Source organism: Oryctolagus cuniculus, chromosome 12 (genome assembly GCF_051225735.1).
Source record: "Oryctolagus cuniculus isolate XC-2025 breed Fujian yellow rabbit chromosome 12, ASM5122573v1, whole genome shotgun sequence".
Taxonomy (NCBI): Eukaryota; Metazoa; Chordata; class Mammalia; order Lagomorpha; family Leporidae; genus Oryctolagus; species Oryctolagus cuniculus.
Genome location: NC_142878.1, coordinates 53805932 through 53820314, shown reverse-complemented (window position 1 = coordinate 53820314; position 14383 = coordinate 53805932). Strand labels below are relative to the sequence as shown.

Genomic DNA, 14383 nt, shown 5'->3' with positions numbered 1-14383 from the left:
CTTGGAGAAATATTGACGTTCTGTGTTCCTTATTCCTTCTTCTGAAATTACCGGTTAATTGATACAGCCTTGCTGTAAGCCATAATAATGTAATCTGATGAAATGTGCCACCCAGTGTTTTCCTGAGTTGAGTGTTCCAGTCACTTATTCTGTATCTTCTCTCTAAAGCAGGCTTTGGATCATTTGGTCACCAGAATTCAAAGCTCCTGGTTGTCATTCTAATTGTCTTTCCTTTTAAATCACATAGTCTCTTGAAATATTCACAACTTCGACATCCATGTTTTTCTTCTTCTTTCCAACCTTCTTTCCTCTAAGGAAGAGCTCCCGACCCTTTAATGGATAGACAGTTTTCTGTTCCCTCTAGAGCAGCTCAAAGACATTGCCTATGGCACTCGACAAATGTCAGTAAGTCTAAAAACCCTGCCTGCCCTTGGAGATGAGGAGAGAGCGGATGTTTCCTTGCTGCGTCAGAGTGACAATCTTTTCGAACTACACATCCACCAGGCCTTCCTGACATCTGCTGCCTTGGCTCAGGCTGGAGACGCCCGCCCTACTACTTTCTGCACCTATTCCTTCTATGATTTTGAAACTCACTGTACGCCACTCTCTGTGGGGCCGCAGCCCTGCTACGACTTCACCTCCCAGTATGTGGTAGAGATGGATTCCCTTTTCCTGCACTACCTCCAAGGGGCTTCAGCCCATCTTGATCTACACCAGGCTGTGGCCAGTGAACACCACACCCTTGCAACCGGATGGATTTGCTTTGACAGAGTGCTAGAGACCGTGGAGAAAGTCCATGGCTCGGTCACACTTACTGGTAAGTAAGTACTATTGGCTTCCTGTAACCCCTGAGACCAATGCAGAATTTTCCTGAGTCTGCACATGCCCTTCTGGTGGCTTCCCATTTTCTTCCTCTGCCTTTATTCTTGGTCCTTGCCACACCCTCTGTATTCTCCATGCCTTTTGCACTTTCTGCTACCCCAGGAGTTGGTGGAGAAGACTTTGGGGTGCTAGAGTACTGGATGAGACTGCACTTCCCCATAGGACGCAGCCAACTGGCATGCAATAAACGAAAGAAGGCCCAGGCCTACCTGTCGGCCAGTGTACCTGGAGCCTGGGAGGCCAAGGAGGATGAGGTGAGATGTCCCCATGCAGCTCAAATGAGCCTAGTCAAAAGCTCATGCGAACAGATCCATCTTCCACTGCCAGTATGTGTTCTGAGTGTGAATGAAAGAAGAAAAACACCACAGCTAGTCCAGATTCTTCCCTTGAGCAAGCTTGAGTTTCAAATGAAACCAAGCCTTGGAGCTGGCTGTCTTTCCTTGCCGTGAACACGGCAGCTTCTGTGTACCACCCTTGAAGATGAGGCCTGAGTGCTAGCATTGCCCTCAAGTGACCACCAGAGCCAGTTTGCAGGGAGGGGAAGGTCATTAGATCTGCCTGCAGCCCAGTCAGGCTAACAGTTCTCAGAGTCCTAGCTCTACCTCACCCGGAGTGGGGTTGGTCCTCACTTACCACGATGATCTTGCTCTGCCCTTTTTCCTCAACCCAAGACCAACATCTTTCCAGTCCAGATCAAAAGCTTGGCAACCTCAGAATGAGCTGCGGATTGAAATCACCAGGTGCTGTGGCCTCCGGGGTCGCCAGCTGGGAACTCAGCCCAGTCCGTATGTCATGTACCGCTTCTTCACCTTCTCCGACCACGACACTGCCATCATTCCAGCCAGTAACAGTCCCTACTTTAGAGACCAGGCTCGGTTCCCCGTGCTTGTCACCTCTGACCTGGATCAATATCTGAGGCGAGAGGCCCTGTCCATCTACGTGTTTGATGATGAAGAGTCAGAGCCTGGCTTGTACCTTGGCCGAGCTCAGGTGCCCTTGCTGCCTCTTGCACAGAACCAATCTGTAAAAGGTGGGAGTTTGAGGTTGTCCCATCTTCATGCCTTTTCCCCAATGTCGTCTCTGTCTTGATTCTACTTTTGTGTACTTGCTTGGAGCAGTCTTAAAATCTACAGAAAGGACTTTAAACTATTGTCAAGAGCTACAGAGCCTCACTTCTTCCATGAAATTGTTGCCTGCTGCTGCTTTTCAGCAACTTGCACAAGTTTCAAGTTGATAGACCAACCCCCCTAAAATCGATACCTCTGTCTCGGAACAAACTAGCATTCTGCAGTGTTTCCCAGTGTTTGTCTTGGCAGGAGGCCTGTTGTTTCTTGATGCATGACTAGCTATTTGATAATAAGTTGTGACCTTCCACTCCCCCATACTTCTCTCAAGTCTTTTAAACATTAGACACAAGTTAGAGACTTCCACATCAGACCATGACAAAGGCAAATTAATTGGATTTATTTTTTCCTCAGTGTAGAGCTCAGCTCCACACTATCTTGTCTTATCTTCATTCCTGGGGTTGTGGGATGCATGTAGGAGAGGTCAGCTCTCTGGCTACAGTCCCAGGAGGGTGAGGCAGGGGTACGCATTCCCTTACTAGGATGTGTGGATTGGTACAGCTGGTGCCAACCATGTTTAACAAGCTTCTGTGTGCTCCAGGAAGTATGTGCTCCTCATCCTGACACTGCTTCAAAAAAGAAAAAAATAATAAGGAAAAAGGAAGGAAGGAAGGAAGGAAAGGTTGACACTTCCACTCACCACTGTGCCAAAGAGGAGAGACAGAGTGAGCTCTCTGCCATTGGTGTTACAAATCGGCAGCCTGACAGTTGGAAAAAGACATCTTGCTTAAGCCTTCTTGGGCTCACTGGAGTATAGATGATGCTTTGCTTGGTATACCTAAGACATAGTAAGCCTTTGATAACAGCAATCATCATACCATCTTATCTCTTGGGTAGGTGACTGATGACAAGCAAGCTGTTTTCCTCTCTACGTCCTTTATCTCTTCCTGAAACCTGTACAGACCCTTCCCTCCCCTGTCACTACACTGCTGTTTTATGTTACTTCTGAATATGTTATCATCCTGATTATTTGGTGGGTATTAATTAGTTACTAACAAAATATGGTGAAATAAAAAGGAGAAAATAGAACTGTACAAGAAATACTCACTTGCCTATTTCATGGGATCAGGTCTTATTAATTAATGTTCATGTGCCTCCCAGGGGATTTTAACCTCACTGACCCTGCAGAGAAACCCAATGGAACTATCCAAGTGCACCTGGATTGGAAGTCACACTACCTACCTCCTGAGACCGTCCTGAAAGCAGAAGCACAGGATGAGGAAAGGGACACCAAGGGTGGTTTAGAGATCTTGTCTGAAGAGGAAAAGCCTGCCTTTCCTCCACAGGTAGCTCTCCAGGACTCCCCAGGTAACAGATCTCTGCCAATCTTGAGCAGATTTGGTGACAGTGTTAGCCTTGGAGTTAAATTCCTTCTGTGAATGTCAGGTGTTATGCAAACTTAACCTCCACCCCTCATAATGCCTGAGACATTGATTGAGCCGAAATCCTGGGTTTTCTTGAGGGGAGGAGAGAGTGAGAGAGAGACTCTTAGCTCTGTGGCAGGAGAAGAATGAAGTCCACTGCAAGTTCACAGATCCCTTTCTTGTGTATCGAGGTCGCCTTGTAAGGCTGTCTCTGACCTTCTGTCCAGAACCAGGTGACATCTGCCGAGATTCCCATTGAAGCTGGCCAGTATCACGTAAAGAGAAAACTTCCTCAGGTGGGAGAAAGAAAGGAAAAGGAACACCAGGTTGCCACCTACTCAAGAAGAAAACATGGCAAAAGAATAGGTGCCCAAGGAAAAAACAGGATGGAGTATCTTAGTCGTAACATCTTAAATGGGAATACGTTGCAAGTAAGAAACCCTGAAGAACTAAAATATGGGTTGTAGTGTCCTCAGGTGTGTTATTCTCAGAGGCAGAAGCAGAAGCAGAAGCAGACACACAAGACAGGCAATAATCATAGCTATCTGTTTCCACAAGCACAAGTAGATTAATGAAGCCCCTGGACTGTTCATTTTCATATAATTTAACTCAGCATATTTTATGCTCTACAATTTATGTTTAGAACCTTAGTATTGTATGTATGTGTATATTTATTTTAAAGCAAATACCACATTATAAAAAGTGAAGAGAGCAAATATATATATATAGAGAGAGAAAACCAAGATGTTACCAGTGATACACTATTGTTTTTCTTACTCTGAAGCAGGTGAACTACACTGAGTTGAAGTTCTCAGGGCTTAAGATCACCGAAGATGATGGTCTTACAAGCCAGCACACAGAGGAGACCATGTCCTCTCAGTCAGCACCGAAGTGCAAGGAATCCCTGCATCCTATAACTGGTATTGTCCTCTCATTTTCCTACATAACCTTAATTACGTTACCAAGCCAGATATTTACCTTTGTCCTTCGTCTTGCAGTGCTAAATCTTTTATGGGAAGCTAGTACACAAGACCCTGGGCCCAATTTCATGTTACAAGTCTAATGGTCAGGCCGACCAATGCTAGAATTCTCAAAGCTAGGTGACTAAGCTGGCTAGTGTTTATAAAATGCTAATTGCTCCAGTCTTGTGAATTACGAAGGAGCATAATTGGCTCCTTTGTGATATTAACCCAATTTTTAAAATTAAGGTAAAGACTTATTTTTTTTAAAAGATTTACTTATTTATTTAAAAGTCAGAGTTACACAGAGAAGGAGAGGCAGAGAGAGCGAGAGGGAGGTCTTCCATTTGCTGGTTCACTCCCCAATTGGCCGCAAAGGCCAGAGCTGGGCTGATTCAAAGCCAGGAGCTTCTTCCAGGTCTCCCAGATGGGTGCAGGGGCCCAAGGACTTGGGCCATCTTCCACTGCTTTCCCAGGCCATAGCAGAGAGCTGGATCGAAAGTGGAGCAGATGGAACTCAAACTGGCGCCCATATAGGATACCAGCACTGTAGGAGGCAGCTTTACTCTCTGCCACAGAAACAGCCACAAGACTTCCTTTTTTTCTTTCTTTCTCTCTCTTTTTTTTTTTTTTAAAAGAATTACTTATTTACTTGAAAGAGTTACACAGAGAGAGGCAGAGGCAGAGAAAGAGAGAGGTCTTCCATCTGCTGGTTCACTCCCCAGTTGGCCGCAATGGCCAGAGCTGCGCCTATTTGAAGCCAGGAGATTCTTCTGGGTCTTGCACGTGGGTGCAGGGGACCAAGGGTTTGGGCCATCTTCTACTGCTTTCCCAGGTGCATTAGCAGGGAGCTGGATCTGAAGAAGAGCAGCCAGGACAAAAAAACGGCACCCACATATGGCATGCCGGCACCTCAGGTGGAGGCTTAGCCCACTACTATGCCACAGCACTGCTCCCAGAATGATTTCAAACTTACGTAACAGCTACACAAATAGGGGGAAAAAATTCACAAAATTCCCTACCCAAATTTAACTTTTTCAACAGGTTGTCACTGTTTATCATTTTGTTCTGGAACATTTGAGAATATGTTGCAAACTATATTTAATTTTTTCTAAGAAAAAGGAAGTTATGTTATATAATCACAGTACATTTGTCAGATTTGTCAAACTTAACAAGGATAATGTTATTACCTAATGAGTCCAGTCCACTGTCAGAATTTGTTGGTTGCACCAGTAATGTCCATGAAAAGCAGCCTTTTCCCCACTTTATTCAATCCACAATCCCACATCAGGTTTAGTCATTTCCCTTTTTAGTTTCCTTTAACTGGGAATTTTTTCTTTTATGGTATTGACATTTTTAAGATGCAGTCTTTTTTTAATTTTTATTTATTGGAAAGAGTTACACAGAGAGACGAGGAGAGGCAGAGAGAGAGGTCTTCCATCCGCTGGTTCACTCCCCAATTGGCCACAATGGTGCAGGGCTGGAGCCAGGATCTTCTTCGGGGTCTCCCATGCGGGCGCAGGGGTCCAAGGACTTGGGCCATCTTCTGCTTTCCCAGGCCATAGCAGAGAGCTAGATTGGAAGTGGAGTAGCTGGGACTCAAACCGGCACCCATATGGGATGCTGGCACTGCAGGCGGCGCCTTTACCCGATGCACCACAGTGCTGGCCCCATATTGACATTTTTGAGGAGCACAGGCAAGTTGTTCTGTAGAACATGCCTCCATCTGGACTTGTGTGGTGTTTTTTCACAATTAGATTCTAGTTCTGTTTTCTCTCTCTCTCTCCCTCCCTTTTCTCCCTCCCTCCCTCCCTCCCTTTTCTTTTCTTTTCTTTTTTTTTTTTTTTTTCACAAGAATGTCCCAGAAGGGATGTTGTGATGTTGTATCCTTCTCACTGTCTCACAATTGGGTGTGTGTCAATTTGTCCCATTATTGGTAATGTTGAAAGTGTCTAAGTGTCTGCCAGGTTTTCCTATCATTTTTTTTTTTTAAAGATTTATTTAATTGAAAGAGAAAGAAAGTGAGGAGAGAGAGAGAGAGAGAGAGAGGTCTTCCATGCCCTGGGTCATTCCCCAAGTGACCACAGATGGAGCTGGGTTGATCTGGAGCCAGGAGCCAGGAGCTTTTTCTGGGTCTCCCACATGGGTGCAGGGGCCCAAGGACTTGGGCCATCTTCCACTGCTTCTCCAGACCATAGCAGAGAGCTGCATTGGAAGTGGAGCAGCCAGGACTAGAACCGGTCCATCACTTGTTCTTTTGTAATTAATTATTATCTGTGATATGAGAAGATATCCCAAGACTATGTAAATATCTTGTTTCTCACCAAATTTATTTAATAATTTTGGCACCTTTTTATGATGTGTGTGTGTTTTGCCTGAATCGATTACAAAATGTTTTCAAAATATCCTACAAATTTGGAAATGAACTAATAGAAATTAAGAAATTTAAGAATTACATACAGAAATTTATTACAGAGAGAAATGGGTTGAAAACAAATTAGAGAGCTGGGGCTGGCACTGTGGTACAGCGGGTTAAAGCCTTGGCCTGAAGTGCTGGCATCCCATATGGATGCTGGTTCTAGTCCTGGCTGCTCCTCTTCTGATCCAGCTCTTTTGTGTCCTGGGAAATCAGTTAGAAGATGGCCCAAGTCCTTGGGCACCTACATTCGTGTGGGAGATCCAGAAGAAGCACCTGGCTCCTAGCTTCGGATGGGTGCAGCTCTGGCCATTGCAGCCATTTGGGGAGTGAACCACTGGATGGAAGACTTTTCTTTCTGTCTCTACTTCTCTGTGTGACTCTGTCTTGCAAATAAATAAAGTAAATCTTTAAAAAAAAACCACACACAAACAAATTAGAGGGACCGGCGTTGTAGAATAGTGGTTAGGCTGCTGCCTACAATGCTGGCATCCCCTATGGATGCCAGGTTGAGTGCCAGTAATTCCCTGTTAATACACCTGGGAAAGCAGCAGAAGATGGCCCAAGTGCTTGGGCCCCTGTACTCATGTGGGAGACCTGGAAGAAGCTTCTGGCTTCAGTCTGGCCCAGCCCTGGCTGTTGTGGCCGTTTGGGGAATGAACCAGCAGAGGGAAGACCTCTCTGTCTTTCCCTCTCTCTCTGTACAACATGATGGAAAATAGGAAAAAAAGGAAAGGGACATAAAGGATGAAATGAAGTTTGAGCTACACTTAATAAGGTATAGGAGGGCCGGCGCCGCGGCTCACTAGGCTAATCCTCCGCCTAGCGGCGCCGGCACACCGGGTTCTAGTCCCGGTCGGGGCGCCGGATTCTGTCCCGGTTGCCCCTCTTCCAGGCCAGCCCTCTGCTGTGGCCAGGGAGTGCAGTGGAGGATGGCCCAGGTGCTTGGGCCCTGCACCCCATGGGAGACCAGGAAAAGCACCTGGCTCCTGGCTCCTGCCATCGGATCGGTGCGGTGCGCCGGCCACAGCGCGCCGGCCGCGGCGGCCATTGGAGGGTGAACCAACGGCAAAAGGAAGACCTTTCTCTCTGTCTCTCTCTCTCACTGTCCACTCTGCCTGTCAAAAAAAAAAAAAAAAAAAAAAAAAGGTATAGGAGAAGAGAAATAAGGGGGACAGGAACAATATTTAAAGTGATAATGACTTAGATTTTCCCAAAACTAATCAAGAATATTAAGATCCAATGAAATGAAACTCCAGCAAGATCAGTAAAAATAAATTCAAATTTAGACATGTAATAATAAAAATGTAGAAAATAAAACCAAACAGATATTAAAAGTATCCAATCAAAAGAGAAAGCCAGTCCTTGGTACATCAAGTAAAACGAGTAACTGACTTGTCAGAGCTACCACTGTAGCCAGAAGCCAGTGTGCTTGAAAGAAAGCGGGTAACTGCCAATTAAGGAATCACCACCCACTAAATATCTCCTTTCAAAACAGACATTTTCAGACTAACCAGAATGGAGTGTTTGCCACTATGTCATACACTAAAGAGAATGCAAAGGTGGTTCTTTTGGCTGAAGGAAATTTGTTCCAGAAGGAAACACAAAGATGCAGCAAGGAGTTAAATGCAAAGAATATGGATTAACGTAAATGAGTGTATGAAACAAAAACATCAGCTTGTGGCATTTTAAATATTTTCAGGATTTAAATTGATGGGCATTTGGCACAGCAGTCCTGCTGTCACTTGGGATATCCACATCCCATGTCGAAGTACCTGGGTTTGAATTCCTGTCCTGCTCTCCATTCCAGCTTCCTCCCAATGTAATTGATTACCCAAGTACTTATGTCCCTTCCACCCATGTGGGAAAGTCAGTTTGAGTTCCTGGCTCCTGATTTCCACCTAGTTCAAACCTGCCTGTTGCAGGCATTTGGGGAGTGAACTAGCAAATAGGAGAACTCTGTCTTTGCTTTTCAAATAAAATAAAAATAGATTTGAAAGAGTTACAGAGAAGGAAGGAGAGAGAGGCAGAGAGAGAGAGAGCTCTTCCATTCACTGGTTAACTCCCCAATTGGCTGCAATGGCCAGAGCTGTGCCCATCCGAAACCAGGAGCCAGGAGCTTCCTCCGGGTTTTTCCACGTGGGTGCAGGGGCCCAAGGTCTTGGGCTGTCTTCTACTGCTTTCCCAGGCCATAGCAAAGAGCTGGATCAGAAGTATTGCAGCTGGGACTTGAACCAGCTTTCATATGGGATGCTGGCACTGCAGGCGGCAGCTTTACCTGCTATGCCACAGCACCAGCCCCAGATAAACTTTATTTTAAAAAACTGAATCATATTTTAAGAATAGGTGAATGATGGATGAAAGATAAATAATAGTGGATAATAGATAAAAAAATAGTGGATTGATGATATGTCTGTGTCCTGCAGAACCTGCAAATGGTATTTAAAAAGAAAGTCTTCGCACATGCTATTAGGTTAACAATCTTGAGATCATCCTAGATTATCCAAGTGGTCCTTCAATTTGGTGACAAATGTCTTGTAAGAGACACACACAGGAGAGAAGGACACAATGTGACATGGAGGCAGGTTTTTTTTTTTAATTTTAATTTTTTAAATTTTTTTATTTGAAAGGCATAGTTACAGAGAGAGGGAGGGGGACAGAAAGGGAGAGGAAGGAAAGAACAAAGGAGGGAGGGAAGGAGAGGAGGAGAGGAAACAAGGCCTGATTTTCCATCTGCTGGTGGCCACAATGGCTAGGGCTGGGCCAGGCCGAAGCCAAGGGCCAGGAGCTTCTTCTGGTTTCCCATGTAGGTAGCAGGGGCCCAAGTAGTTTACTTGTGCCATCTCAGGCAGGCTGGGATTTATATAGCTTCTAGTACCTAAGGGTCTAAAAGGGTGGGCAGTGGCAGAGCTGCTCTGGTTTGTACAAGCTTTTTGGGGGCTTTTCAAATTTGGTGGGCCTTAGTTGGAAAAGAAAGCAGAGGGTGGGTTGGGGAAAATACAAGGCGTGGAATTGAGCTGGTTGTGAAAGAATGCAGGGGCTAGAGAGTCCCTTGGGGATTGGATCTGTTTTCGGACAAGGAGACAAAATGGCTCTGAGGCTTACATCTTTGTTCCATCGCCTGGAGCCACCAGAAACTGGAAAGGTAAGGAACACAGGAAAGATTGGATTGTCCCTTAGATCCTTTAGAGGAAGCATGAAGTAGCCAACACCTTAATCGTGGAATTGAGGCCAGAAAATTCGGAGGCTAATCTTGTTTACCATGTTTGTGAAACTGTGTTAGAGCAGCCATGAATTTCTGTTAATTCAGACAATAGAAAATACTTAGTATGTAACTTACACACTTGTAAAAAACCCATGTATCAAAGAAGAAATACTAAGGAATATTAGCAATTATGTTGAAATGTATGAAAATGAAAGCAGATGGGCCAGCATTGTGGCATAGCAGATAAAGCCGACCGCCTACAATGTGGGCATCCCATAACGGTGCTGGTTGGAGTCCCCTGTTCCTCTTTCCATCCAGCTCCCCGTTAATGCACCTGAGAAAGCAGAAGAAAATGGCCCAAGTCTTTAAGCCCCTGCAACCCATGTGGGAGACCTGGAAGAAGCTCCTGGCTTCCAGCTGGCCCAGCCCTGGTTATTAAGGCCTTTTGGGGAGTGAACCAGCAGATGGAAGATCTGTCTCTGCCTTTTTTTTTTTTTTTTAATGATTTATTTATTTGAGAGGCAGAGTTACAGAGAGAAGGAAAGACAGAAAGACAGGTCTTCCATCTGCTGGTTCATTCCCCAAATGGCTGCAACAGCTGGAGCTGAGCCAGTTATAGAGCAGAAATCGGTGAAATCGAAAACAGAAAAGAATGGAGAAAATGAGAAGATAGACAGGCTTGATAAGCCTGGATCTAGACGAGATGGGACACGTTCAGAGCGGTATGGCTGCAGGTCAGCCTACATCTAGAATGACTACAGTAGTTAAGATCTAGCCAGGAGAGAGAAGCTATGTAGTCATTTGAAGAGATTAGTATAAAGAATTATAACAAGGGGACTGACTACTAAGAAGTAAAGGTAACTCTGAGGAATACAGAGCTGTGATTGAGCACCCAAGGAAGACACAGATCTGGAGCCAACTCCTTTAGGGTTGATATCCAGGCCTCACTGCGAATGTGCAGTTACATCTCGCTGAATGGCACAGAAGTTTGCTGTGGATGTACCTGAGATGCTGGGAGTAAACTGTACAAGGAGAAGGGCCAACCCAGGTGCATTTCACCTCCACCCCGCTCCCAAAGGTACCTGTGAACTACCTGTGGGGAGGTGTCATGAGCCTACTGGCCACAGGAACTGTCGCCAAGCCCTGGGTTGCAGGAATTCATATCTGCTCCGGGATCCTGCCCAAATAAACAGACAGGAATCGGAAGAGAAACCCTCTCCTCCTCCAGTGATTCTTCAGTGCCCTCTGTTGGCAAAGCTTCACATGGTGCCATTTCACAAAGGAGAAATATTTACAGAGCTCAGCCTTACGATTGCCGAGCAGGCAATGAAGGAGCTGAGAAGCAATAAATGGGCAGTTGGTAGGCAGACTAAGGAAAAAGGAGTGAAGGCACAGCAAAACCGAGGATGAATGTGTAAAAGAATATTATGAACAACTTTATGCAAGCAACTTAGACATGTTCCTAAGAAGATTAAAATTTTTGAAACTGGCCGGCACCGCGGCTCAATAGGCTAATCCTCTGCCTGCAGCGCCGGCACACCAGGTTCTAGTCCCAGTCGGGGCACCGGATTCTGTCCCAGTTGCTCCTCTTCCAGGCCAGCTCTCTGCTGTGGCCAGGGAGTGCAGTGGAGGATGGCCCAAGTGCTTGGGCCCTGCACCCCAAGGGAGACCAAGAGAAGCTCCTGGCTCCTGCCATCGGATCAGTGCGGTGCGCCAGCCGCGGCGGCCATTGGAGGGTGAACCAACGGCAAAGGAAGACCTTTCTCTCTGTCTCTCTCTCTCACTGTCCACTCTGCCTGTCAAAAATAAAAAAATAAAAATAAGAAGGTCAACCAATGAGGATCAGACCTGCCTCAACCTTTTAAAAAAAATTATTGAAACTGACTCATGAATAAACAGATTATGATGACCTATAAGAAGTAAAAACAGTGAACTGGGAATTAGAAGTTCTCCACAACAAGAAAACCCAGGCCTTTCTCTCTCAACCGCTCTCTGTAACTGTTTCCAATAAACAAAATAAATCCTTAAATTTATGGAGGGCTGGTGCCTGTGGTGCCAGTGTCCCATGTGGATACTCGTTTAGTACTAGCTGTACCACTTTTGATCTGGCTCTCTGCTGTGACCTGGGAGGGCAGTGGAGGATGACCCGAGTTCTTGGGCCCAAGGACCCCCGTGGAAAGCCTGGAGGAGGCTCCTGGCTTTGGATGGGCTCAGCTCTTGCTATTGAGGCCATTTGTGGGTGAGCCAGTAGATGGAGTCCCTCTCTCTCTCTCTCTGTCTTTGTCTTTCTATGACTCTGCCTTTCAAATAAATGGATAAATCTTAAAAAATATATATATAGGCCCAGATGACTTCATTAGTGAATACTATCAATATTTAAGGAAAAAATGATGCTGACTTTTCAGTGTATGTCAGTAAATAGAAGGAACAAAGCTTCCTAACTCATTGTTATATATGTGTATATATATATATATATATATATATATATATATATATTTTAAGATTTATTTACTTATTTGAAAGGCAGAGTTACAGAGAGGCAGAGAGAGATCTCTTTCATTTGCTGATTTACTCTCTAAATGGCCACAATGACTGGAGCTTCCTCCAGGTCTCTCACGTGGTTGTTGGAGCCCAAGCACTTGGGCCATCTTCCACTGCTTTCCCAGGCCACAGCAGAAAGCTGGATTGGAAGTGGAGCAACTGGGACTTGAACCAGCACCTACATGGGCAGTGTGGCTTTACCCGCTATGCCACAGCACCAGCTCCACTCACTCAGTTACAAAGTTATTATTTTAATAGCAAATGAAGCCATGGAAATTAAAACAAAATAAAACCTTAGTGACTTAAAATGACAATGGTCATTACTTTGGGTCACTAATGTGCAATTTGGGCAGGTCTCATGGGTAAGGGTCACTTCTCCTTCACATGGCATCCAGTGTGGTAACCTAGCCAGGGGCCTGAGGGATTTCTTTGGTAAGATGCCTCACTCTATCGGCTGCCCAATCGGTTCCGGCTGCCATTTGGGAGCACAGCAGCAGCTGTAGGCCTGAAGCCTCAGCTGCTCTGAGGTGCACCCTCTAGACGTTGCTTGGATTTCCTCACGGCTGAGTGGCCAGGGTCCAACAGCGAGTCTGAAGACAAGGCGTAAGTGCGTGGCATAGAAGTCACATAGCAGTCACTCCTGCCATCTTCTGGGTTGAAGCAGTCACAGAAACCCATGTCAGTGGAAAGGGAGGTGGCATAGACCTCCCCTCTCAATAGAAGTGTCAAGGTCACATTGTAAGAACTCAGTGGGTGGGAGAGACTATTTGAAGCCATCAATTGCCACACCTGATTTCACCGCTTTTCCTCTGCGTCATCACTTTCTTCAGCCACTACAAGAGACTTCCTCCCTGTCTCCCTTCCTCATTTCTGTTCTTTCTTCTTTTGCCTCCCCCCCCCCCTTTTCCCCCAGAAGCAAGCCTCTGTAGTTTGGCAAGCTTCTGAATAAGCGAACCTTTGAAAGAGAGGGTTCGGTTCTTCAGTGGATCAGAGATGTGGGCCCCGGGTCTTTGCGCGGGCTAGACAGAGCTTTGAAACTGACTCCAGCCTCTCCCATGGCAGATGCAGAATCCTGTGATCAAGCTTCTGAAGTCAGTGAAGCACAGACGACAGACAGTGATGACGTCGTGGTGCCACCCGTATCTGAGAAATGTCCCAAAGCAGTAAGTACCCTGCAGCATCGCTGCGTGTAAATAATAGAAGTTGTGCAGCCGGCGCCGCGGCTCACTAGGCTAATCCTCCGCCTAGTGGCGCCGGCACACCGGGTTCTAGTCCCAGTCGGGGTGCCGGATTCTGTCCTGGTTGCCCCTCTTCCAGGCCAGCCCTCTGCTGTGGCCAGGGAGTGCAGTGGAGGATGGCCCAGGTGCTTGGGCCCTGCACCCCATGGGAGACCAGGAAAGGCACCTGGCTCCTGCCATCGGATCAGCGCGGTGCGCCGGCTGCGGCGGCCATTGGAGGGTGAACCAACGGCAAAGGAAGACCTTTCTCTCTCTCACTGTCCACTCTGCCTGTCAAAAAAAAAAAAAAAAAATAGCAGTTGTGCGCAGTGGCTGTGGCCATGGTTAAAAACCCAGTTTTAATGAGCCTTATGGGAAATGCAAGTTAAGCATTTGCAATAACATGACCTGCGAATGCAAGTCTGACGAACGGATTCTTTTCTTGATTTGCTGTCAGTGGTGACTCGCCTCAGCACTTCTTTCTCTTACTCAAATCCCTGGCTTAGCTCTTGCTCTCGTATTCACTGTACACTGTGATTTATGCCCAGCCTGAGCGGTGTTGCCTGTCGATAAATCTGCTCTTTTGTAGCAGTTCAGTTCCAAGAAGGACAGGTTCAGATTCCGTTCTGTTTTTTATTTTGTTTTAAAGGTTTATTTACTTATTTGAGAGACAGA

The 14383-nt window shown here is 46.0% G+C and overlaps 1 protein-coding gene across 5 annotated transcripts in view; it reads left to right on the top strand.

Annotated features, from left to right (window-relative positions):
* RPGRIP1 (RPGR interacting protein 1) overlaps nt 1-14383 on the top strand; it is a 91861-nt gene that overhangs the window by 56199 nt on the left and 21279 nt on the right. For all 5 annotated transcript variants that reach the window (XM_089309962.1, XM_089309965.1, XM_089309964.1 and 2 more), the window contains 7 exons: nt 365-817; nt 985-1136; nt 1570-1912; nt 3108-3292; nt 3598-3801; nt 4155-4290; nt 13554-13654. In XM_089309962.1, the coding sequence (XP_089166088.1) occupies nt 365-817; nt 985-1136; nt 1570-1912; nt 3108-3292; nt 3598-3801; nt 4155-4290; nt 13554-13654 (1574 nt within the window). The remainder of the gene's footprint in view (nt 1-364; nt 818-984; nt 1137-1569; nt 1913-3107; nt 3293-3597; nt 3802-4154; nt 4291-13553; nt 13655-14383) is intronic.